The sequence below is a fragment of the Onychostruthus taczanowskii genome, unplaced genomic scaffold (assembly GCF_017590055.1).
Source record: "Onychostruthus taczanowskii isolate IOZ18803 unplaced genomic scaffold, ASM1759005v1 scaffold184, whole genome shotgun sequence".
Taxonomy (NCBI): domain Eukaryota; kingdom Metazoa; phylum Chordata; class Aves; order Passeriformes; family Passeridae; genus Onychostruthus; species Onychostruthus taczanowskii.
The window spans coordinates 1,112,471-1,137,240 of NW_024499062.1; the positions used below are offsets into that span (position 1 = coordinate 1,112,471).

At 53.9% G+C, this 24,770-nt stretch overlaps 1 protein-coding gene across 1 annotated transcript in view; it reads left to right on the forward strand.

Annotated features, from left to right (window-relative positions):
• SHANK3 (SH3 and multiple ankyrin repeat domains 3) overlaps window positions 1–24,770 on the forward strand; it is a 153,583-nt gene that overhangs the window by 41,592 nt on the left and 87,221 nt on the right. The window contains exons 6-12 of the mRNA XM_041401084.1: window positions 1,520–1,628; window positions 3,860–4,011; window positions 4,988–5,155; window positions 6,678–6,794; window positions 8,204–8,281; window positions 9,580–9,646; window positions 15,723–16,062. Of these exons, the coding sequence (XP_041257018.1) occupies window positions 1,520–1,628; window positions 3,860–4,011; window positions 4,988–5,155; window positions 6,678–6,794; window positions 8,204–8,281; window positions 9,580–9,646; window positions 15,723–16,062 (1,031 nt within the window). The remainder of the gene's footprint in view (window positions 1–1,519; window positions 1,629–3,859; window positions 4,012–4,987; window positions 5,156–6,677; window positions 6,795–8,203; window positions 8,282–9,579; window positions 9,647–15,722; window positions 16,063–24,770) is intronic.

Consider the following 24,770-nt stretch of genomic DNA (forward strand, 5'->3'; position numbering starts at 1 on the left):
AAGTGCTGCCTCTGTGTCCCGGGATGGGGCTTTCCTGGGATTTGTGGCTCTGTCTGTCCTTGGGGAGGGGAATGTTGGATTTTCTGGGATTCTAAGGGATGGACAGGATTCCCTGGGAAAGGGAGATTGGGGTGGGATTTTGGGAATGAGGAATTCCTGGCTGGGCTGGAATTGCCAGAGCTGCCCCTGGATCCCTGGAATGTCCAAGGAAAGGCTGGAGCAGCCTGGGATGGTGGGGTTGGAATGGGACGGGATCCGAGTTCCCTTCCCACGCAAACCATTCCGGGATTCTGGGATTGAGGATGCTCAGAATCCATCCCGAGGGATTTTTATGGAAATTGGGGATGGAAAAGGGAAGGGAGACCCTTCCTGGAGTCCCTGCCCTTGGAATGGGACGGGATTGGGGTGGGATCTGAGGTTCCTTCCCACCCAAACCATTCCAGGATTCCCGGTGCCTGGCTCTGGAGATTCCCACGGGGAGTTGTGCAATTCCAGAGGCTCTGTGTTGTCCCAGCACGGAGCAAATCCATAATTCCCTGTTTCTGTGGGATCAATGAACCCATTTGCTGCTGCCTGGCAGCGGGAGGCGGATCCATGGATTTGCTCCGGCCTCTCCCGGCTCCAAGGGCACGGCGGGCCTGAATTCCAGCTCTTGGGATTTTCCAGGACTTTTCCCAGATTTTGCATGGTCGGATTGGAATCAACTCCCAAAAAATCCTCCAATAAAAAGTCTGGAAATCTGGGAATGTAGGAGCTGGGATTTTCCCACCAGAGCCATTCCTGCCTCCGCAATTCCCAGAATTCGGGAATTTAATAATGACTTCATCCAGCCAGGAAAAAAAGCAGGAAAATCCCAACTATTTGGGAATTTGAGGTGAATCTTTGGGAATTACAACTCTGGGGAACAAAATTCCAATACTGAAATTTAGGATAGAGAGAAGGCACTGGCAGGCTGAATTCCCATGGGATGATCCAGCAATTCCAAGGAATTCTGCAGCTGCCTCATCCCTGGAATTTTTGGAATAACCTGGGATGGAGGGAGGAGTCCATGCCCTTGGAATGGGATGGGATTTCAGCTCCCATCCTGCCCAAACCACTCCAGAATTCCCAAATTCCCTTCCAAACCTTTTCCTCATCCTGCTTGGCATTTCCAAGGTTTTTTCCCAAGTTTCCAACTGGAAATCATCCAAATACAAATGAAAACACAGCATTTTTTGGGTTCATCCCTAAAATGATCCCTAAAAAGAATCATTTTTCCCGTATGGAATTAAGGTGGGAAATGTTAGAATTGGAATTTTTTCCTTAGATGTGAAATCCAGCTTCAACTTCTCCATTTCCTTGGAGCTTTTCCCAAATTTTCCCCTCGCTTCCCGACATTTCCATGTGGATTTGTGTCCCATCCTGATGGAATTCAGTCCCGTTACCCCGATTTTCCTTGGATTTTTGGGATGAGGGTGTTCCCCTAGTGGCTTTTCCCGGAATTTCGGGATGTTAACGCGGTGTTTTTTCCCGAATCCAGGCGAACCTGAAGAAATTCATGGAATACGTGCAGATGCTGAACTCGGAGAAGGTTTGCCGGCTGCTGGAAAAGGGGCTGGATCCCAACTTCCATGATCCCGACACCGGAGGTCAGTTCCATGTTTTCCTCGGGATTCGGGAGCACTTCCCAGAAGGAATCAGCTCAACATTCCCAATTCCTTCCCGGAATTCCTCCAGGCTTTCCTCTGGAATTTTTCCCGCTCTATCCCAGTTGTTTTTGGGGGTTTTGTGGCGCAATTCCCGCTTTTCAGGGGATTTTGGGAACACGGCATTCCTTAGGGATAACTCTTCCCTTCCCAGTCCCTTCTGGGGTTCACTGGGATACAATCCTACGTTTCTCCTCTTGGAATGTTTTCCCTTCCTGTTCCTGTTTCCAATCCCAGCCGCTGTTGGACGAAGGGATTGGAATACCTCAGAAATTCCAGGATTGGGAGCTTCGGGGTTCTTTGGGAATGTTGGTTGGCTTCCCATGCATTTCCCAGGAAGTCTGGGCTGGATGCTGGGAGAGCAGGGTGGGAACGAGCCGGGAATGAGCCAGCACTTTTCATGTTGGAATTTTTGGGGAGTGGATCCTTGGGGATCCCATGGGAAGTGCCCCATGGAAAACTGGAAAATCCTGCTTGGAAAAATGCTTTCCTGCAGGATTTCATCCCATAAATGGATTGGGAATGACTGGGATGAAAAATATTGGGAAAATATTCCTCTGCAGGGATGAATCCCGTTCATGGACTGGGAATAACTGGGATGAGCCATAAAATTCCCTGAGCTTCCTGGGACACCCTGAGCTGATCCCATGGATTCCAAACTTTGGGAATCTTCATTTCAATGGATTTTAGGAAAGGTTTTAAGCTGTGCAGAGGATTTATTACCATTTTCCTGGCTCTTCTTAGATGGAAAAATAGGGGAAAATCCACTTTGGGAAGCAATTCCAGCCCCGTTTGCTGCTGTTCCCATTTCAGGGTTGCTGGGAAGATATTCCAGGAACGATTCCTGGGATTTGAAAGGGATGAAAAAGCCCAAAAAATTCACAGTTGCTACCTGTGGGGACATTGAAAAAATGGGAATGAAAAAAAACCCGGATCCGGGAGAAGTTTCTGTTGTTCTGGAATGAAAGCCAAACCCCAGGGATGGTTTTGCCGGAGAAAAGACGGAATAAAAAAATCCTTGGATATTTAACGAGGGATATTTAACGAGAGACAGCGGGAGAGGGAGAGGAGCCCAGGAAAACGTTGGAATTACAAAGGAGGATTCAAAATCCCTGAAATGATGCGGGGGAAAAATTGCTGCGGGAATTGGGAATGGGGGAGGGAAAGGGACCTGGAGCCAGGCTGGGAAAACTGGGAATGTTCCCCTGGAGAAGGAAAGGATCCAGGGAGAGCTTCCAGCACATTCCAGGGCCTGCAGGGGCTCCAGGAGAGCTGCAGAGGGACTGGGGACAAGGGATGGACAGGACACAGGGAATGGCTCCCAGTGCCAGAAGGCAGCCATGGATGGGATCTTGGCCATGAGGAATTCCTGGCTGGGCTGGAATTGCCAGAGCAGCTGGGGCTGCCCCTGTATCCCTGGAATGCCCAAGGCCAGGCTGGAGCAGCCTGGGATCGTGGGATTGTCCCTGCCCTTGGAATGGGATGGGAATGATCTCATGGGTAGGGATGAGATAACCTTGGAATGTCCCTTCTTCAAATCATGGAATTGTTGAGGTTAGGAAAGAATTCCAAGGTCACCAATCCAACAGGACAAACTGATCATGGACACGGAATTCCAGCCTTTCCTTCTTTCTTTTATGTCCCTGGGGTTTCCAGACGCAATCCTGTGGCATTCCTTAAATTTTATAATTCCCACTCTCCTCTGAAGATCCCATCTGCATCCCAAGGGAATGAGGGAATCCTGGAATTCTTGGGATTCCCGGGAGGATCTGTGGGATTTGTAGCAGCAGCCTCGGGGAAAGTCAGGAGCATCCAGAGGCTTGGAATCCACCCCTTATCCCAGCGTGAGGATTTTTCCATTGGTAGCACCAGATTTTGGAATTCCCAAGGGGCCAAGAAGAATCCACGGTTTCCCAGATCCCATTCCCAACATATCTTGGCTGCTTTGCCACCTAAACCCGGAATTTTCCATCCATTTCCCACTCCCGCTGCTCAGGAGATCCTTGGGAATACCTGGAAGGGAGCAGCTCCCAAATTTGGCCCCCATTCCCATGGATCCGATCCCAAACCCCAAGGAGATCTCGGTGGGCCCTTCCACTGGGATCCCATGGGGAGCCATTCCCCTGGACGTGCTGGACATTCCATGGATCTCCCGCGTTCCCGTGTCCTCCCAGAGTGCCCGCTGACGGCGGCGGCGCAGCTGGAGCTCAGCGCCGAGATGATCAAAGCGCTCCGGAACGGCGGAGCCCACCTGGACTTCCGGACCCGCGAGGGAATGACGGCGCTGCACAAAGCCGTGAGGTGTCGGAATCACGCGGCCCTGCTGGTCAGTGCCGGGGTTTTCCATCCTCATTCCCCTTTTTCCTTTTTCCTTTTTCCTTTTTCCTTTCCCTTCTTTCCTCTCCTCCCCTTTCCTCTTTCCTTTTCACCTCCCATCCTTTTCTCCTTCCCTTTTTTTCCCTTTTTTCCTCCCTCCCTTTTCCCCCTTCCTTCCTGCCCTTTTCCCTACTTTCCTCTTTTCCTCCTTCCTCCCCTCCCTCCCTCTTCTTTCCCAGATTTTTCCTTTCCTCCTCCCCCTCTGTCCATCCTTCCTCCTGCTCTTTCCCTCCCTTTTCCTCTCCCCTTCCCAGATTCCCCCTCCCTTTTTCCCCTCCTTTTTTCCCCTCTCTCCTTTTCCCTCCCTCCCTCTCCCCATTTCCCTCCAGCCCTCTCCCCTGCCGATTCCCCATGGACATGGGGTGATTCCCTCATCCCAGCCCTTCCCAAGTGACCGTTCCTCCTTCCCAAGGGACCATTCCCTGTTTCCAAAGGGGTGTTCCTGTTCCCAAGTGACCGTTCCCCCTTCCCAAGGGACTGTTCCCTTTCTCAAGGGACAGTTCCCCGTTCCCAAGGGGATGTTCTCCATTCCCAAGGGACCGTTCCCCATTCCCAGGGGACAGTTCCCCCTTCCCAAGGGACTGTTCCCATTCCCAAGGAACTGTTCCCACTTCCCAAGGGGATGTTCTTCATTCCCAAGAGACGATTCCCCATTCCCAAAGGACCATTCCCCATTCTCAAGAGACCATTCCCTGTCCCAAGGGACCCTTGCAGTGGTTCCATCCCCTTCCCAAGGGGCCGTTCCCCTTTCCCAAGGGACCGTTCCCCTTTCCCAAGGGACCGTTCCCCTTTCCCAAGGGACTGTTCTCCATTCCCAAGGGACTGTTCTCCATTCCCGAGGGACCATTCCCCATTCCCAAGGGGACGTACCCCTTCCCAAGGGGCTGTTCCCGTTCCCACGGGGACGTTCCCTGTTTCCCGGGCAGACGCTGCTGGATCTGGGAGCATCCCCGGACTACAAGGACAGCCGGGGGCTGACCCCGCTGTACCACAGCGCCATGGTGGGCGGGGACCCCTACTGCTGCGAGCTGCTGCTGCACGACTACGCCCGCCTGGGCTGCGTGGACGAGAACGGCTGGCAGGAGATCCACCAGGTGGGACGGGATCCGCAGGGATGGGGTCCAGCCATGGGAATGTTCTCCTGGTGCCCGTGGGTGGGGCTGGCAGGAGATCCACCAGATAGGAGGGGATCCGCGGGGATGGGATCTGCAGGGACGGGCTCTACAGGGATGGGATTCAGCCATGGGAATGTTCTCCTGGTGCCCATGGGTGGGGCTGGCAGGAGATCCACCAGATAGGAGGGGATCCGCGGGGATGGGATCTGCAGGGGCGGGCTCTGCAGGGATGGGATTCAGCCATGGGAATGTTCTCCTGGTGCCCATGGGTGGGGCTGGCAGGAGATCCACCAGGTGGGACGGGATTCACGGGGACAGGATCTGTGGGGATGGGCTGGCGGGGATGAGACCCACGGGGACAGGATCCAGCCATGGGAATGTTCTTCTGGTGCCCATGGGTAGGGCTGGGAGGAGATCCACCAGGTGGGCCGGGATCCACGGGGATGGAATCCGGCCATGGGAATGTTCTCCTGGTGCTCATGGATGGGGTGGTTCCATCCCTGGGATTGAGGGCTGGACTCTGGGAATACTGTCCTGTTGTCCATGGATGGAGATCCACCCGGTGGTGGAGGGCAGGAGATCCACCAGGTGGTACAAGATCTGCAGGGATGGGATCTAACCCCGGGAATGTTGTCCATGGATGGGGTCATTCCATGCCTGAGGTTTAGGGTTGGACTGCGGGAATGTTCTCTGGGTACTCATGGATGGGGTGGTTCCATCCCTGGGGTTGAGGGCTTGACTCTGGGAATGCTGTCCATGGATGGGGTTGTCCCATCTCTGGGATTGACGGCTGGATGGGGCCAGCTCTGCCTCCATCCCTGATTTTCCAGCCTCTCCATGGTTGGGATCTTCCCAAAGGGTGGCTGGCTCCAAGGAGAACACTTTGGGATCCCGGATCCAAATCCCAGTTGTGCCTATCCCTGTTTTCCACGTGGAATCCCCTTTCTCCAAGGGGATTTGGAGAAACACGTGGATTGGGAGTCAGGAATCCTGAGCCTTGTGCTTCCTGATCCTTTGAGAGAAGGAGGGATGGGATCCCATTGGAATATCTCCCACAACACCCAGCTGGGAATAGAAAGTCCAGGGATGTGTCCTGTGATCCCGGTTTATGGATCCAACCCTCCCTGCTGCCTCCGTCCTCCCTGGCCGATCCCTGAATCCCGGGATGGACCAAACCTGGAGGAAAACATCCCAATTTCCCAGAGATTCGGGGCGCTGAGTTCATCCCGAGCCACCACCCAGCTGGAGGAACCACCGGATCTGGGATGATCCAAATTTTCCCGTTGATCCGGAGCTGATTTATCCCACGGGTGTCCAGGTGGAGCTGTGAGGAGCCACACCCATTCCCACAGAACGGGAGATTCCCTGGCTGAATCCAGCGGGGGATTTTTTTGGGGCGGGGGGGGGGGGGGGGGGGGGGGGGGTTGGTTTCCTCCGGTTCCAGCCGCTCCGTTATTCCCGCCGCTCCCTGATTCCCGCTTTTCCGTGTTTTCCGGAGCAGGCCTGTCGCTACGGGCACGTGCAGCACCTGGAGCACCTGCTGTTCTACGGAGCGGACATGACGGCGCAGAACGCCTCAGGAAACACCGCCCTGCACATCTGCGCCCTCTACAACCAGGTGGGACGGGCACGGGGACAGCCAGGGGACAGGGACACCGCGGGGGAGGTGGCGCCAGCCCGCGACACTCCTGGATCTCGCCATTCCCAAATCCAGAGGGTGGAACACATTCCTGCCCTTGGATTAAGCTGTTTGAGGTTGTTTCTCCTCAGAGCTCCAGGGTTCGGGTCCCAGGGTTGAATCCAGGGGATCTGGGGACAGGGGACATCGTGGGAGAGGTGACAGCAGCACAGGACACTCCTGGCTCTGCATTCCCAAATCCAGAGGTGGAATCTATCGGTGGCCTTGGATGAGACTGTTCCCCTTGGAGCCCCCGATTTTGGGTTCCACGGGAGCTCCTGGGTTTGGGTCCCAAGGTTGAATCTGTGGGATCTGGGGACAGCGGACATTGTGGGGGAGGTGACACCAGCATGGCACCACCCTGGATCTCCCCATTCCCAAATCCAAAGGCGGAATCCTTTGCTGGCCTTGGATGAGACTGTTCTCCTTGGAGCCCCCGATTTTGGGTTCCACAGGAGAGCATCCTATCGTGGAATCTGTGGGATTTGGGGACAGTGACATCATGGGGAGGTGGCACCACAGTGGGACAATCCTGGATCTCATCATTCCCAGATCCAGAGGGTGGAATCCATCCCTGTCCCAGGATGAGGCTGTTTCTCCTCAGAGCTCCTGGGTTTGGGTTCCAGGGCTGGATTTGGGGATAGAGGACATCAGGAGGAATGTGACACCAGCCTGGAATACTCCTGGATTTCCCCATTCCCAAATCCAGGGGGTGGAATCCATCACTGGCCTTGGATGAGGCTGTTCCTCCTTGGAGCTCCCGATTTTGGGTTCCACGCATCATCCCGTGGTGGAATCTGTGGGATTTGGGGACAGTGACATCGTGGGGGAGGTGGCACCGCAGTGGGACACTCCTGGATTTCATAATTCCCAGATCCAGAGGGTGGAATCCATCCCTGTCCCAGGATGAGGCCGTTTCTCCTCGGAGGCTCAGCCTAATTTGGGATTTCCCAAGAGAACATTCCATGGTTTAATCCATCCCATTCCCAAAATGTTTTGCTGGGACAAATCCTTGGAGAAGGGGGAGAATCCTTGGAAAAGGGGCAGAATCCTTGGAAAAGGAGAGGAATCCTTGGAAAAGGGGCAGAATCCCTCGGAAAAGGAAAGGAATCCTTGGAATACGGGCAGAAACCTTGGAATTTGGATCTGAGTGTTCCCAAAGATCCCTTCCAACCCAATCCATGCTGGAATTCCGTGATTCCATAATTTACTATCTTTAGGGTCAGGAATACCAAATCCTTAAGGAATGCTCATCCTCCTTCTTCCCAAAGAATTTTCTGGATCTGTTGCTCCCGGTCCTGGTCTAATTCCCATTTTCCCTGTTTTGTTTTTTTTTTTTTTCCCCTCAGGAAAGCTGTGCCAGGGTTCTCCTCTTCCGAGGAGCCAGCAAGGAAATCCGGAATTACAACAGCCAGACGGCGTTCCAGGTGAGCAGAATTCCCGGGAATCCCACAGAGCTTCCTGGCATGCCCGGGAATTCTGTCACATATCCAGGGAGTTTTTCAGGTGGGATTTGTCCCACCGGGGCAGGATTTGGGATGAGCGTTCAGCACCGGAGCAGCGGGGAGGAAAAAGCAAATGGAATTCTGGAAAAAGGATGGGAATGTGGGGGTTTTTTGGGATACAGAGGAGGGAAGGGGAAGTTGTTGTTTTTTGGGATGTGAATGTTTCAGATGGAGGGGAATCCTTGGGAAAAGGGCAGAATCCCTTGAAAAGGAGCAGAATCCTTGAAGGATTTGGGGATTTGAGGATTAAGGGATTTGGAGGTTTGGGGATTTAAGGATTTGGGGATTTAGGGATGTGGAGAATTAGCATCTTGGGACTTGGGGATTTGAGGATTTGAGGATTTGGAGAATTAAGGATCTGGGGACTTGGGACTTCAGGATTTGGGGATTTGAGGATTCAGAGACTTTGGGAATTGAGGGGATTTGGGGACTTGGAGACTTGAGGACTTCAGGATTTGGAGATTTGGGAATTTGGGGCCTTGAGGACCTGGGGATTTGGGGACCTGGAGATCTGGATAATTGGGAATTTGGGGATTTGGAGAATTGGGAATTTGGAGATTTGGAGAATTAGGGATTTTGGGACTTTGGGATTTGGAGAATTAAGGATTTGGGGACTTGGGAATTTGAGGATTTGAGGATTGAGGACTTGAGGACTTGGGGATTTGGAGACCTGAGATTTGGGGACTTGGAGACTTGAGGACTTCAGGATTTGGTGATTTGGGAATTTGGGGACTCAAGGACTTGGGGATTCGAGGATCTGTGGATTTTGAGATTTAGGAATTTGGGGATTTAGGAATTTGTCCTCTGAGAAATCCCCTTCCATCAGGATCAGGCTGCCCAGGGCATTCCCAATTCCTGGAAATGTCCCCAAATCCTTTGGATGTGGCCCTTGCGGACACAGTCCAGCCAGACTGGCTGATCCCAAACCTCTTCCAAATTCCATGATTTTACCCATGATCCAAACCCGGCACCTTGGAAGCTTTCCAGGATTTGGGATGAATTCCTGGCTGGAATCTGGGAATTCCAGGGGACAGGGATTGTCCCCAAGCCAGAGCCCCCCAAACCCTCTTCGGCTGCTGTCCCGGGAAGGTATTGACACCTCAGAATTCCCGGATGATCCGAGGCAGAAGAATCCTTGGCTTCCCCCCATGGAAAGCAGCTGTTCCCATCCATATGGAAGCTCCGGAGCCGCTCATCCCGGTTTTCCGGCTCTTTTCCAGGTGGCCATCATTGCAGGGAATTTCGAGCTGGCGGAAATCATCAAAACCCACAAAGAGTCCGATGTTGGTGAGTTGGATTTTTCCCGTTTTTTTTTTTTTTCCTTTCCTCTGGATCCCAGGGATGGACTGGGGTGGGGGGATTAATGGATTTTCCTGGTGTTGTATCCATGGATTTTCCTGGTGTTGCATCCATGGAAGCTGCAGCCACTTTGGATCTTGGAAGTGTCTGAGAGATTTCTGTGGGATTTGGGCTGCTTTTCCAGCCTGGCTGACATTCCCAAGCTCTGGAATTGTCCTGGATTTGCTCTGCTGTAAAATCCTGATTTTTTTTTTCTCTCTTTTCACATCCCCGAGGGATTTCATTCCCAGAATCCTGGGATTTGGGGCAAGGAGGGAAAATCCTCTGGAAATAGGAGCAAAGTAGGCGTTGTTCTGGTTGGATTTGCCTTTTTAAGGAATATTTTGGGGATTTTGGTCCTTTGGGGCACCTTTCCTATCTTTCCCATGACCCCATGGGAGAAATTCCAGGGAAAAGTGTGTTGGGATCAGGAATAAAATCCACACTTGGTGCGTTTCCATGGATTATCCTGAGGAATTTATGGATCCAGAGCTGCCGATGGAGGGAGCAGTGGGAATTCCCAGCACAAAGGAACTGATTCATTGGATCAGCAGCTGGAAAAATTTCAGGGAAACATTCCTGTCTGGGAGGGACTGGCACAGAATTCCTGGAAAATTCTCTCTGGTTGTCCCTGGATCCCTGGAATGTCCAGGGCTGGAGCAGTCTGGGATCCTGGGAAGGGGTGGAATTGGATGGGATTTAAGGTCCTTTCCCACCCAAATTCCTGGAATTCCATGAAAACACTGAAATGAAGGAAAACAGGGATAAGTTTTTCTGGAATTTGCAGCAGGAATTGAGCTTGGCTCAATCCCAAAAATCCTTTCTCACATTTTTTTTTTCCCCAGCTTCCTATCCCTGATAGCCAGAACTGGGAATTTGGGGTGGGATAGAAAAGTCGGGAAGGATTTTGGGAAGAGCCTGAGAATTCCTTTGCCTGCAAGGGCATGGAATTGATTAATCCAAGAAAAAAGTTTGGGAATAAATGACCTCCAAAGGTCCGGCCTAAATTCCCCTTGGGATCTGCACCTGGGACTGAGTGTCTCTGTGATTTTCCTTGGAAAAAAAAAAGCAGGAAAACCAGCACGGAAAGCTGTCAGGAGCAATGGAAAGTCTGGGAATCAGCTCCGGATAAAAAATAGGTCAGGGAAGAATTCCAAACTAATTCCAAGCCGAGCAGCAGGTCCAGATGGTCCTGCCCGCAGCCGGGATCTTCCTGGGGTTTGGGAAAATTGGGTTTGGAAATTAAGTTTGGAAAAATTAAGTTTGTAAAAATTGGGATTTGGAAAAATTGGGTTTGGAAATGGGATTTGGAAATTGGGTTTGGAATTTGGGTTTGGGAATTGGGGTTTGGAAGAACTGGGTTTGGAAAAATTTGGATTGGAAATTGGGGTTTGGAAGTTCAGCAGGAGCTGAGTAATTTTGTCGGAGCAGGGAACGGCTCCTGCTTGTGTCCTTTTCCCAGGGTTTTATGGGAATAAGGAAGGAATTTGGTGGGATTTGGGGTTGGAATGATGCTTGTGGAGGCGTTTTTCCCATGGAATTCCCAGTGGGAAGCTCGGCTGTGTTGAGGTGGGATTTGGTGATTCCAGTGCAGAGGGGGGAAGGGTGGGAGCTTCCCAGGAGAATTCCATGCTCATCCACATTTTCCTTGGGATCCAGAGCGCTCGGCAGAGCCGGAACTTCCTGTTCCCTCTTGCCCTGGGAATTCTCCAGTTCGGGACATTCCATGGGAATCCTCCATTTGGGAAATGATTTGGGAATTCTCCAGTGTGGGAAGTGCTGCGGGAATTCTCCAGTTTGGAAGATGACTTGGGAACGCTCCAGTTTGGAAAATGCAGTGGGAATTTTCCGTTCTTGGAAATGTTGTGGGAATTCTCCAGTGTGGGACATTCCACGGGAGTTTTCCTGTCTGGGAAATGCCCTGGAAATTCTGCAGGTTGGGAGATTCCATGGGAATTCTCCAGTCTGGGAGATGTTTTGGGAATGCTCCAGTTTGGGGAATGCCATAAGAATTTTCCAATCTGGGAGATTCCACTGGAATTTTCCAGTCTGGGAAATGCCCTGGGAATTCAGCAGGTTGGGAATGTTGTGGGAATTTTCCAGTCTGGGATGTACTGTGGGAATTCATCAGTTTGGAAAATGCCCTGGGAATTCTCCAGCATGGGAAATGTGGGAATTCTCCAGTTTGGGAGATTCCATGGGAATTCTCCAGGCGGGGAAGTGCCCTTTGAATACTCTAGGGTGGGAAATGTGGGAATTCTCCAGTTTGGGAGATTCCATGGGAATTCTCCAGTTCGGGAAACACTTTTTCCCTTTTCCCCTCTGAGCCATTCCAGGCTCCTTCCCCACTTCCTCCCTCTGGAATTTTCCAGGATTAAAATGGAATAGTGGCCTGGAAGCGAGCAGACATTTGCACTCCTCGTGCTTTTCCATGAATATTTATTATCATGGAAGCAGCGAATCCAAACAAACCTCGGAGCGTTGATTGCGCTTCCCTTCCTCCGGCTGCCAGGAATTTTCAGGAGCCTCTGGAGCATCTCCAGGCTGGGAATTTTTCAGGGAGCTTTGGGTGTGTCCCGCTCCCCTCAGGGAGCATCCAGGCCCCTTTGGAAAACAGGGATCTGTGTTTTCCTTTGGAAAACAGGGATCGGGCTGCTCCGAGCGGCGCTGTCATGGTAACGGACGGGATTCGTTTTGCCGGGAGAAACTCGGTAAACAGACCTGGAAGAAAGTCTGGGAAAGGTGTGGGAAGGAATATCCGGAGCTCGTTGTGGGAATTGCTCTGAGTTTTGCTCCTTTGTTGTCTCATTCCCTGGATTTTCCCACTGGGAATTGTGGATTCCAGAGAGTGGGATGAGGAAATATTCCATGGAGTTGGAAATATGGGAATGTCTTGGTCCTGGATCCTGGAGCTTGGACTTGGTGGTTCTTCTTCATCACCATTATCACCATCGCTATCATCTCTCCCTTCCTGGGATTTTCCCACTGGGAATTGTGGATTCCAGAGGGTGGGATGAGGAAAACTTCCAAAGAATTGGGAGTCTGGCGGGAGTCTGGGAATGTCCTGATTCTGGATCCTGGAGTTTGGACTTGGTGGTTCTTCATCTTCCTCATCATCATTGTGCTCACCCAGCCAGTTTGGAACTCCAGAATCCCGGATCAGTGAGGCTGGAAAAGAATTCCAAGATCACCAAGTCCAAGCTGGGCCTGATCCCCACCAGAGCCCTGAGTGGAATTCCAGAAATTCCTTGGACACCTCCAGGGATGGCAACTCCAAAGCTCCCTGGGCAGCCCCTGTCAAGGCCTGACCACCATTTCCATGGAAAAATGATCCCAAAAATCCAATGCCAACCTCCCCTGGCACAGGCCACTCCCTCTTGGAAAGTCCTCCAGGCAGGGCTTTTGCTTCCTGGATTTTTTCCCAAGGGTTTTCTGTAAGGAATGATGGAGTCCAAAATGAAACATCTCCTGGAGATGTGTCCCATGCCTGGGTGACGCCTGGTCTTGGTGGGACGTCCCTCTTCCGGCGGCCCTTGGGAACACGGATCACCGGTGGCCTCGCATTGATTGGATTTCATTGTCTGGGAGAGCTTTTCCAACCCCTTTGGCTCCAAAATTCCATAATTTTGGTCATCTTTCCCATTGGGATGGCCTTGGTGGGACATTCCTCTTCCAGCGGCCCTTGGGAACACGGATCACCGGTGGCCTTGCAGTGGTTGGATTTCACTGTCTGGGAGGGCTTTTCCAACCCCTCTGGCTCCAAAATTCCATAATTTTGGTCTGGCTTTCCTGCTGGGATGTGGCCCTGAAATTCCATTGTTTTACCCAATTTTCCCACTGAGATGGCCTTGGTTGGACATTCCTCCTTCCTGGTGGCCTTGGGGACACAGATCAGTGGTGGCCTTGCAGTGGTTGGGATTGATGGCCTTGGAGTGCTTTTCCAACCCCTCTGGCTCCGAAATTCCATAATTTTTACCCATTTTTCCCATTGGGATGGTCTTGGTGGGACATCCCTCCTTCCTGGTGGCCTTGGGGACACGGATCAGTGGTGGCCTTTGCGTTGGTTGGGTTTCATTGTCTGACAGGGCTTTCCCAACCCCCCTGCCTCTGAAATTCCATAATTTTGTCTGATTTTCCCACTTGGAATGGCCAGATGTGGGCGCTGAGGGCAGGGGGTGCCAACAGGATCCGGGAAGCGCCACTGCCGGGAGAAATTCCCACACCCGAGGTTGGAACTCATCGGAGAACGAACGCCCGGCGTTGCCACGGCAACAGGAAGAGTTCCAGGAGCCTGAAATCCTCGGACTTTGAACCTCAAATATTCCTCAGGAAAACATTCCGAGCATGGCCATGCTCAGCCTGGGCTGCTCCTTCCCAATCCCAGGATTTTCCTTCTCCTGGTGGCCTTGGAGCATCCTCAGGATTCACCTCTGGAAGGTGCCATGGGAGCAGTGGCCTTGGGATGGTGGCTCTGGGAATATCCCAGATCCAGAGGGCTTGGAATTCCCTGCTCCCTGTCCCCTGTTCCGGCTCGGAGCAGGAGCAATCCACGTTTATCCCTATGTTTTGGCAGCAGGAATGGGCTGGACGTGGCCGATTCCAGATTTCCTACTGGATTTTGTCACAGGCACCGGACAAATTTTAAGGATGTTAAACTTCAGGATGGGAATGAGCTAATTAAACAAAATATTGGAAAATCCCATTTTCCTGGAAGTTTGGAGTGCAGGGGCCCCACAGCTGAATCTCGTCCCTTTCCGTAACATCTGGATCTGTTTAGGCTGGAAAAGTCCTTTAAGACATTGAATCCAGGAATTCCCAGCGCTTCCAAGGCCACCACTGATCCATGTCCCCAAATTCCACTTGAAATCCCTCCGGGATGGGGATTCCACTCCTGGTCCCTCAGTGGAGCCGGAGTTTGCACTTCCAGTTGGATTTGGAAGGTCACTTTTCCCCAGCAATCCCAAGAACTGGGAAGGAATTCAAGACAGAGAGTGGTTGGTGATTTATTCCATGTGTTGGTTATTCCCATCTTTCTCTTGGCACATTCCTGGAGCTGTGGAATAAGGACTTGGAAGAACAGCAGGGATTTGCGGAAGTTGATCCCAGCGGCAGCTGGACGTGGATTGTTGGGAATTCCACTGGTCCTGGCTTGGTCCATCAGAGCCTCCCGAGATGCCACTTCCAAACCCTTCCCAGCCCTGATCCGTGGTTGGATCCCATGGATTCCCTGTGCTGGGAGAGGAACTGGGGGCAGATGGAGACCATTCCCTTCTTCCCAAGCCAGCTCCACAAGAATTCCCAACCTTCTCCTCCACTCCCTTCTTTTCCACAACTGCAATCCCAACACCTAATCCTGTATTCCCATTTTTGGGGGGTTTAGATTCCCACCTAATCCCATATTCCCATTTTTTTGGGCCCGAGATTCCCACCTAATCCCATCTTCCAATTTTTGATTCCCAGTGTGTTTCTGAGAAACTCCCAACTTTCTACCCAACCCAGCTCCACACCCATTCCCAACCTTCTCCTTCACCCTCTTCCATCTTTTCCCACAACCACATTCCCAACACCTAATCCCATATTCCCATCTTTTTTAGGCCTGAGATTCCCAGCTAATCCCATCCTTCTGTTTTTTATTCCCAGTGCCTTTCTGAAAAACTCCCAACCTTCTTCCCAACCCAACTCCACACCCATTCCCTACCTTCTCCCTCACCCTCTTCCATCTTTTCCCACAACCACATTCCCAACACCTAAACCCATATTCCCATCTTTTTCAGCCTGAGATTTCCACCTAATCCCATCCTTCTGGGATTAGATTCCCACCTAAACCCATATTCCCATCTTTTTCAGCCTGAGATTCCTACTTAATCCCATCCTTCTGTTTTTTATTCCCAGTGCCTTTCTGAAAAACTCCCAACCTTCTTCCCAACCCAACTCCACACCCATTCCCTACCTTCTCCCCCACCCTCTCCCGTCTTTCCCCACAACTCCCAACACCTAACCCCGCGTTCCCGTTTTTCATTCCCAGTGCCTTTCCGAGAAACTCCCAGCTACACCAAGCGCCGCCGGCTCCTCGGTTCCGGCGGGTTGGCGTCGCCGCGCGTCCTGCAGCGCTCGGCCAGCGACAACAACCTGAAAGCCGAGAGCCGCGCCTCCTATTCCCCGGTGCCGTCCCTCCGGAGCCTCCCGCCGCAGCTCCTGGTCCAGATGCAGGAAGCGGCCGCTGGAATTGCGGCCGGAGACGGGAGCTTGGCCAGCTCGGGCAGCGCCCGCAGCGCCCACAGCCGCTCGCCCTCGCTGCAGCGCGTGCAGGAGGAGAGGGAGGCCGAGGTGCCCTCGCTGCGCCGGAGCAGCCGCGGGAAAGCCAGGTATGGGATCGGGAACGGTGTCCCGGGGATTGGGCTGGGGCGTGGGAGGCGTTGGTGATGGGAATCAGATCCCATGGATTGGGTTGGGATGTGGGAAGGGTTAGTGATGGGAATGGGATTCCGGGGATTGGGTTGGAATGTGGGAAGGGTTAGTGATGGGAATAGGATCCCAGGGACTGGGTTGGGATGTGGGAAGGGTTAATGATGGGAATGGGATCCCCAGGATTGGATTAGGGTGTGGGAAGGGTTATTGATGGGAATGGGATGCCATGGATTGGGTTGGAATGTGGGAAGGGTTAGTGATGGGAATGGGATCCCCGGGATTGGGTTGGAATGTGGGAGGGGTTAATGATGGGAATGGGATCCCCGGGATTGGATTAGGGTGTGGGAAGGGTTGGTGATGGGAATGGGATCCTGGGGATTGGGTTAGGGTGTGGGAGGAGCTAGAGATGGGAATGGGATCCCATGGATTGGGTTGGAATGTGGGAAGGGTTAGTGATGGGAATTGGATCCCATGGACTGGGAGATTGTGAAAGGAATTAGAACTGGAAATGGAATATCATGGATTGGGGGTGTGTGAGAAAGGAATTGGAGTTGGGAATAGGATCGTATGGATTGGGGGTTGTGGAAGGAATTAGTGATGGGAATGGGATCCCATGGATTGGGGAATGTGGAAGGAATTAGAGCTGGAAATGGATCCTATGGATTGGGGTCTGTGGGGTGGGAAGAGGGAAGAGTGGGAAAGGTTCATTGTTCCAATGAGGAGCGTGGTTATGGTGGTCATTAGGTTTTCCATGGGTTTTTCCTGCAATTCCGAGGTCAGATCCAGTTTTTCCCTGGATTTTCCATGAGTTTTTCCCTCCATCCATCCCAGTCAAATTTGGTTCTTCCCTGGGTTTTCCTTCTGTCCTGTACTTGGATTCCATTGTTCCCTGAGATTTTCCCTGGGTTTTTCCCTGAGAGTTTTTCTCTGGGTTTTCCCGCCACTCCATGCTTGGATCATGGATAGAATGGATTCATGGATATCATGGATATCGTGGATTTGTTCTCCCGCCATTCCATGCTTGGATCATGGATATCATGGATAGAATGGATTCATGGATATCATGGATATCGTGGATTACGTGGATATCATGGATATGGCATGTGGTGGTTCTGGTGGGATTGGGATTGGGATTGGCATTGGCATTGGGATTGGGATCAGGATTGGATCTGGTGTTATCCCGCTGCTCCTCATCCCTGCCAGCCATGTCCCATGGGAATGTTGGTTTGCCTGGGATCGGGAACGGTCACCGGTTCCGGTGCCCCTGATGTGTCCGGGGATTTTGGGACATCCCTGTGGTGACCGTGGGGTCCGGATTTGGATTCAGAAGATTCTGTTGGAATTGTGGAATCCTGGAAGGGGAAGGATCCTAAAGCTGATCCAATTCCACCCCATTCCAAGGGCAGGGACACCTCCCACTATCCCAGGTCGCTCCAACCTAGCCTTGGAATTTGGGAAGCTCGGGAATTTGGGATGTGCCGGAGGCAGATCCAGAGTGGGACACGGAGGCATTGGGAGGTCAAAAATAGTGTGGGATTTTAAAATCCATAGTCCTGGAAATATTCCCAAAATTCCCTGGAGCAGCTCTGTCCAACTCCTTGCCCAAACTTCCCAAGGATTCCTGGAGCTGGCTCGTGATTCCCAACCTTGCAGGGAAAATATCCCTAGGAAAGAGCTCTTTGCTCCTTTATTTCCAGGTTTTTCCAGGGATAGAGGGATCATGGAATTCATTCCATGGAGCTGGGGCAGGAGAAATTCCCAGGTTTGCAATCTGAACAGCTCAAGCTGGGAAAAAACCTTGGAAGTTTTAATTCCCAGCAAAAACTCCTTCACACCACAGCAAGGGATATCCATAATAACCGGAATCTTGTCACATTTTCCTGGAAAAATCCTGGAGAGAAATGAATTCTGGGGCAGGTTTTCCCAGGAATATCAGGAATATTCAGTGTTGTCCAAGTTTTTTATTCCAAGGGAGGTTTTCCAGCCCCTGTCCCAGCTCCTTCCCTTCCCTTTTCCTGCTCCAGAGCTGCTCCCAGAATTCCAGGGGATCCCTCAGCCGTTCCCAGGAGCAGCAGGGCTGGGCCAGCAGAACTTTTCCAAGTGTTTTTTCCAGGTTTTAGCTGGATCCCTCCGCCCTCCCTCCCGGCCGTGACTCTGACTCATTCCCCACGTGCCGGAGCCTCCGGAGCCTCCGCGCTTTTCCCAATCCCACTCCAACACCACGAGTTTCCCCATCCAACTCCTCGTGCTGGGATCATCCCTCCGGATATTTCATTCCTTACGTTCGTCCCAGCCTCATTCCCAGTTTTTGGAGCTCTTTGGATTTAGGAAGGATTTTGGATCCATCCTGTTTTTCCTGCCCAGCTCCCGGCGCATCCCAGATTTTTCCATTTTGGGAAGGGAGGCTTTGGAGCAGGGAATCATCCTCTGGATCTGGGAAGAGCCAGGATTTTCGGGATCAGCTCCTTTTCCCACTGATCCAAGGCAATTCCCTCTGATCCCACATTTCTTCCATCCAGGCTTTGTTTGCTCCAGCTTTTTTTTTCCCCCCAAGGAATTCAGTGTCTGAATTCCTCCAGTTTTCCTTATTCCCATTTTTTTTTTCCCCTTCTCCTGGACACACGACCAGAGTTTCCAAAATAATTCTTGGAATGCTTTAATCCCTCCTCAACATTCCCGATGTGTCCGGCCTGGCTCATCCCAAAATCCTTCCTTCATTGCTGCTGCTCCTTTCCAGCTGGGATCTTCCCAAAATCTCCTCGCTTATCCCAGATTTCAGCACCTTGGAATTTCCACATCCAAGGGAAAGTTTTCTCTCTCTGCCATCAACCAAAGGAATTCCCAGCAATTCCTGGGATTTTTTTTTTTTTTTCCCTGCTGGTGTTTGATTTAGGGAATGAAATGAATTGTGGGAATTCCCTCCATGGGAATTTCCCGGTGGGATGCAGAGGTTTGGATTTTTCCAGAAACAATTCCAGGTTTCCAGGTGGTGTTTGGAATCAAATCCCACCCCTGGAAGTTCCCAGATCCGGGTGGGATGGGGCTTGGAGCAACCTGGGATGGGGAAAGGTGTCCGTGTCCATGGAGAACAATCCCAGGAATGTTGGGAAGAGATCCTGGGAATGTTGGGGAAAAGGAACCTTTAGGGAAAGGATCTTGGAAACTCTGAGAGAACAATCCTGGAAATGTTGGGAGAATGATCCTGGGAATGTTGGGGAAAAGATCCTGGAAATGCTGGGAGAAAAATCCTGGAAATGTTGAGCAAAGGGTCCCAGAAATGTTGGGAGAAGGTCCCGGGAATGTTTGGGAATCCCTGGGCCTGAATCCGGATCCGTGGCCACCGGCAGCTCCGGGTGCCACCCCCAGATCCCACCTGGAAAAGACTGGCCGGAAATCCTGGGAAACAGAAATCCTGGAACCACATCCAAGTGCAGGGAAGGAGAATCCCGGGATGCTCCCAGAGGGTGGAATTCTCCTAAGAGCAGGAATTTTTCCTAATTCTCTGTGAAAATTGGGGAATTTTTTTCCCCTAATTCTGTGCGAATTCGGGAATTCTTCCTAATGCATTGTGAAAATTCAGGAATTTTTCCCAATATCCAACCTAAAATTCCTCTGGCACAGCTCAAGGATTTCCTGGGAGCAGATCCCAAATCCCACCTGGCTGCTGCCTCTGCCATGGAATTCTGGATCCTCCTTTTTTCCAGGATGGGCCTCCCTCCCCAATTCCTTCCTAATTCTCTGTGAAAATTCGGGAATTTTTTCCCCTAATTCTGTGGGAATTTGGGAATTCTTCCTAATGCGGTGTGAAAATTCAGGAATTTTTCCCAATATCCAACCTAAAATTCCTCTGGCACAGCTCAAGGATTTCCTGGGAGCAGATCCCAAATCCCACCTGGCTGCTGCCTCTGCCATGGAATTCTGGATTTTCCTTTTTTCCAGGATGGGCCTCCCTCCCCAATTCCCTCCAGATGCTCTTCCCAGGATTTAGGCTCCTTTCCCTGGAAAAGAGGGGTCAGGAATCCTGGAAAACAGAGCCAGAAATTCTGGGAATTCTGGGAATTCCCAAGGGAAGCGTTGTTTAAACCAATCCCAGAATCCTTCGCCTGGAATTCGCTTCTGATCGTTCCATGAAACCCCATGGAAATTAAAACGTCCTGGATTTTTGGGATCGTTGGATGCATCGGAAACGAATTTTGGGAATATCGTGGTGCATTCATCCACCTGGAATGGGAATTCTCCGGGGATTTATTCCAAGTTGATTCCCGAGGAGGTTTTTCCATCCTGGAATGGGACAATTCCCAATGGAAGCACCAGCAGGTGCCCAAATCCAGCTGGACGCTCCCATGGGCTGGAATTCCCTGGAATCGGACATGGAGTCCCATCAATCCCACCTGGAATTCCAGCGGGATGGAGGCAATCCAGGACAAAAAATTCCATGGAGCGCAAAACCCAGGGCGGGAGGAAGAGCTGCTGCTCCTTCCCAGAATTCCCTTTCCCTTCAGAATCCCGGCGGGAGGATGTGGCCACCGAGCGTGGAGAAATCCTGGGAATTCTGGGAATCTCACGGGCCGCTTAATCCCCGCTGCTGGATTTATCGGGCTGCCGCTCGGAAATCCGGGATGAGCTCGGGATTCATGGAATGAGGGCCTGGTGCGGAGAGATAAAAGGGATGAAGGGAAAATTCCGCTGGGAAAACGCCCGGGAATTTGCTCCCGTGGAAAACATCCAACCCCATCCGGGCAGCTGCGCTCCTGGAATTTGATTTTTTTTTTCCTCGTGGAATTTTTTGCTGATGGAATTTTTTTACTCGTGGAATTTTTCTCTGCATGGAATGTTTTCCTTATGGAATTTTTCTCCCCGTGGAAATGGGGGGGTCAGGCCTTGGAGGGGCTGCCCAGGGAGGTTTGGAGCGCCCATCCCTGCAGGTGTCCAAGGAATTCCTGGAATTCCGCTCCGGGCTCTGCTGGGGGGCTCAGGACGGGCTCGGTGTCCTTGGGATTCTTTCCCAAGCTCTGGAATTCTGGGATTCGTGCTGAGAGCCGAGCTCTTCCCACACTTTTTCCACGGGAATTCTTGGGGCCCTTCCTGCCAGGAGAGAAGGGAGCGGAGCTGGAAAGGAGGGAAAATTCCGGAAGGAGCCGGGAAAGGCGGGAAAATTCCAGAAGGAGCCGGGAAAGGCGGGAAATTTCCAGAAGCAGCTGGGAAAAGGCTCAGCCCGGGGCACGGGAGGAGGGCACGGGGTGACAGAGGTGACAGTGGGACACAGGGATGGCACAAGTGGTGGTGGCAGTCAGTGTCACTGTGGGTGGCACTGGGGCACAGGGTGGCACAGGTGACAGTGGCACAAAGTGTCACTGTGGGTGGCACAAGTGACAGTGGGGCACAGGGGTGGCACTGGTGGCACTGGAGCACAGGCTGGCGCAGGTGACAGTGACACAGAGTGTCACTGTGGGTGGCACTGGGACACAGATTGTGACAACTGACACTGGGACACAGAGTGGCACAGGTGACACTGGGGCACAGGGTGGCACTGTGGGTGGCACAAGTGACAGTGGGGCACAGGGGGGGCACAGGTGGCACTGGGGCACCGGTTGGCACAAGTGCCAGTGGCAGAGTGTCGCTGTGGGTGACAGTGGGGCACAGGGGTGGCCCTGGTGGCATTGGGGCACAGGTTGGCACAACTGGTGGTGGCAGTCAGTGTCGCTGTGGTGGCACTGGGGCATGGTTGGCACAGGTGACAGTGGCACAGTGTCACTGTGGGTGGCAAAGTGGGGCACAGATTGTCACAGCTGGCATTGGGGACACAGAGTGGCACAGGTGGCACTGGGGCACAGGTTGGCACAAGTGACAGTGGCAGAGTGTCGCTGTGGGTGACAGTGGGGCACAGGGGTGGCACTGGTGGCATTGGGGCACAGGTTGGCACAACTGGTGGTGGCAGTCAGTGTCACTGTGGTGGCACTGGGGCATGGTTGGCACAGGTGACAGCGGGGCACAGGGGTGGCACTGGGGCACAGGTGACAGGGTGGCAGTGGGCACAGGGTGGCACAGGTGACAATGGCACAGAGTGTCGCTGTGGGTGGCAGAGCGGCAGAGATTGTCACAAGGGGCACAGGGTGGCACAGGTGACAGCAGCACAGAGTGTCACTGTGGGTGGCAGATTGTCACAACTGGCAGTGGGCCGCAGGCTGGCACAAGCGGCACTGAGGCACAGGGGTGGCACAGGGGACAGTGGCATCCAGAGGTGGCACAGGTGGCAGTGGGCACAGGGATGGCACAGGGGACGGTGGCATCCAGAGATGGCACAGGTGGCAGAGGGCACAGGGGTGGCACAGGTGGCAGTGGCACACAGCTGGCAGTTGGGCGCAGGCTGGCACAAGCGGACAGTGGGCACAGGGGTGGCACAGGGGACAGTGGCATCCAGAGATGGCACAGGTGGCAGTGGGCACAGCGGCGGCACAGGGGACAGCGGGGTACAGGGGTGGCACAGGTGACGGTGGCACCCAGTGTCGCTGTGGGTGGCGGCGGGCACAGGGATGGCACAGGGGACAGCGAGGCACATGGGTGGCACAGGGGACAGTGGCATCCAGAGATGGCACAGGGGACAGCGGGCACAGGGGTGGCACAGGGGACACTGGCATCCAGAGATGGCACAGGGGACAGCGGGCACAGGGGTGGCACAGGGGACACTGGCATCCAGAGATGGCACAGGGGACAGCGGGCACAGGGGTGGCACAGGGGACACTGGCATCCAGAGATGGCACAGGGGACAGCGGGCACAGGGGTGGCACAGGGGACACTGGCATCCAGAGATGGCACAGGGGACAGCGGGCACAGGGGTGGCACAGGGGACACTGGCATCCAGAGATGGCACAGGGGACAGCGGGCACAGGGGTGGCACAGGGGACACTGGCATCCAGAGATGGCACAGGGGACAGCGGGCACAGGGGTGGCACAGGGGACACTGGCATCCAGAGATGGCACAGGGGACAGCGGGCACAGGGGTGGCACAGGGGACACTGGCATCCAGAGATGGCACAGGGGACAGCGGGCACAGGGGTGGCACAGGGGACACTGGCATCCAGAGATGGCACAGGGGACAGCGGGCACAGGGGTGGCACAGGGGACACTGGCATCCAGAGATGGCACAGGGGACAGCGGGCACAGGGGTGGCACAGGGGACAGCGGGGCACAGCGGTGGCACAGGTGACAGTGGCACCCAGTGTCGCTGTGGGTGGCGGCGGGCACAGGTGGCACAGGGGACAGCGGTGGCAGCGGTGTCGCTGTGTCTGGGCGGGGCTCTGTCCCCTCAGCGCGCCCGGAGATTCCCCAGCGGAGCATTCCCGGGAGCGCCTGCAATTCCCGCATTCCCACAGCCCCCTAATTCCCGCAATTCCCGCAATTCCCGCAATTCCCCTAATTCCCGCAATTCCCCTAATTCCCGCATTCCCACACCCCGTGAGCCCCTAATTCCCGCAATTCCCCCAATTCCCGCATTCCCACAGCCCCGTGAGCCCCGAATTCCCCTAATTCCCGCAATTCCCCCATTTCCCGCAATTTCCGCAATTCCCCCAATTCCCGCAATTTCTGCAGTTAATCCACAAAAATTTTGGGGGGAAATTATGGAACTGGGGTGGAAAAACATGGAATTGTGGGGGCAAATGCGGAACTGGGGACGCCGGGAACGGGGGCCAGGGACCCTCCCTCCTGTTCCCGTCCTCCCATCCCGCTCCCATCCCGCTCCCCGCTCCCTCCCCGCCGCGTCCTCCCGGCCCCGGAGCCGCTCCCTTCGCTGCCCCCATCCCGATCCCGATCCACACCCGATCCCACTCGTGTGATCCCATCTCATCCCAGCCACTTTTCCACTCCCTCTCCCATTCCCACTCCCACTCCCATTCCCACTCCCATTCCTCACTCCCACTCCCATTCCCCATTCCCATTCCCCACTCCCACTCCCATTCCCCATTGCCATTCCCCATTCCTCACTCCCATTCCTCACTCCCATTCCCCACTCCCGTTCCCATTCCCACTCCCACTCCCATTCCCATTCCCATTCCCATTCCCATTCCCATTCCCATTCCCTTCCCGCACCGGTTCCTCCCCGGGGCAGCGCCGGCAGCGGCCGCCAGGGGGCGGCTCCGGGCGGGCCCCGCCGGGACCGGGACCGGGACCAGGACCGGGAGTGGGATCCAGGAGCGGGAGCGGGAGTGGGATCGGGATCGGGGAGCGGGATTGGGAGCGGGATCAGGAGCGGGAGTGGGAGCGGGATCAGGAGCGGGGATCGGGATCGGGATCGGTGCCGGGATGGCTGTTGCATGGTCCCACACCCATTCCCGTTCCCTCTCCCATTCCCACACGGGAATGCGGGTGGTGCCGGACAGTCCCGGGACCGGTCCCGGGATCAGGAGCGTGCTCGGGATCTGGGATCCGGGACGGAGAGCGGGGTCGGGATCAGGAGCGGGCTCGGGATCCCGGGACCGGTCCCGGGAGCGGGGTCGGGATCAGGAGCGGGGAGCGGGATCTGGGATCCGGGACGGAGAGCGGGGTCGGGATCAGGAGCGGGCTCGGGATCAGGATCTGGGATCCGGGACGGAGAGCGGCATCAGGAGCGGGAGCCGGGGTCGGGACCGCGCCGGCAGCGGGGGCGGCGGCGGCGGCGGCGGCGGCG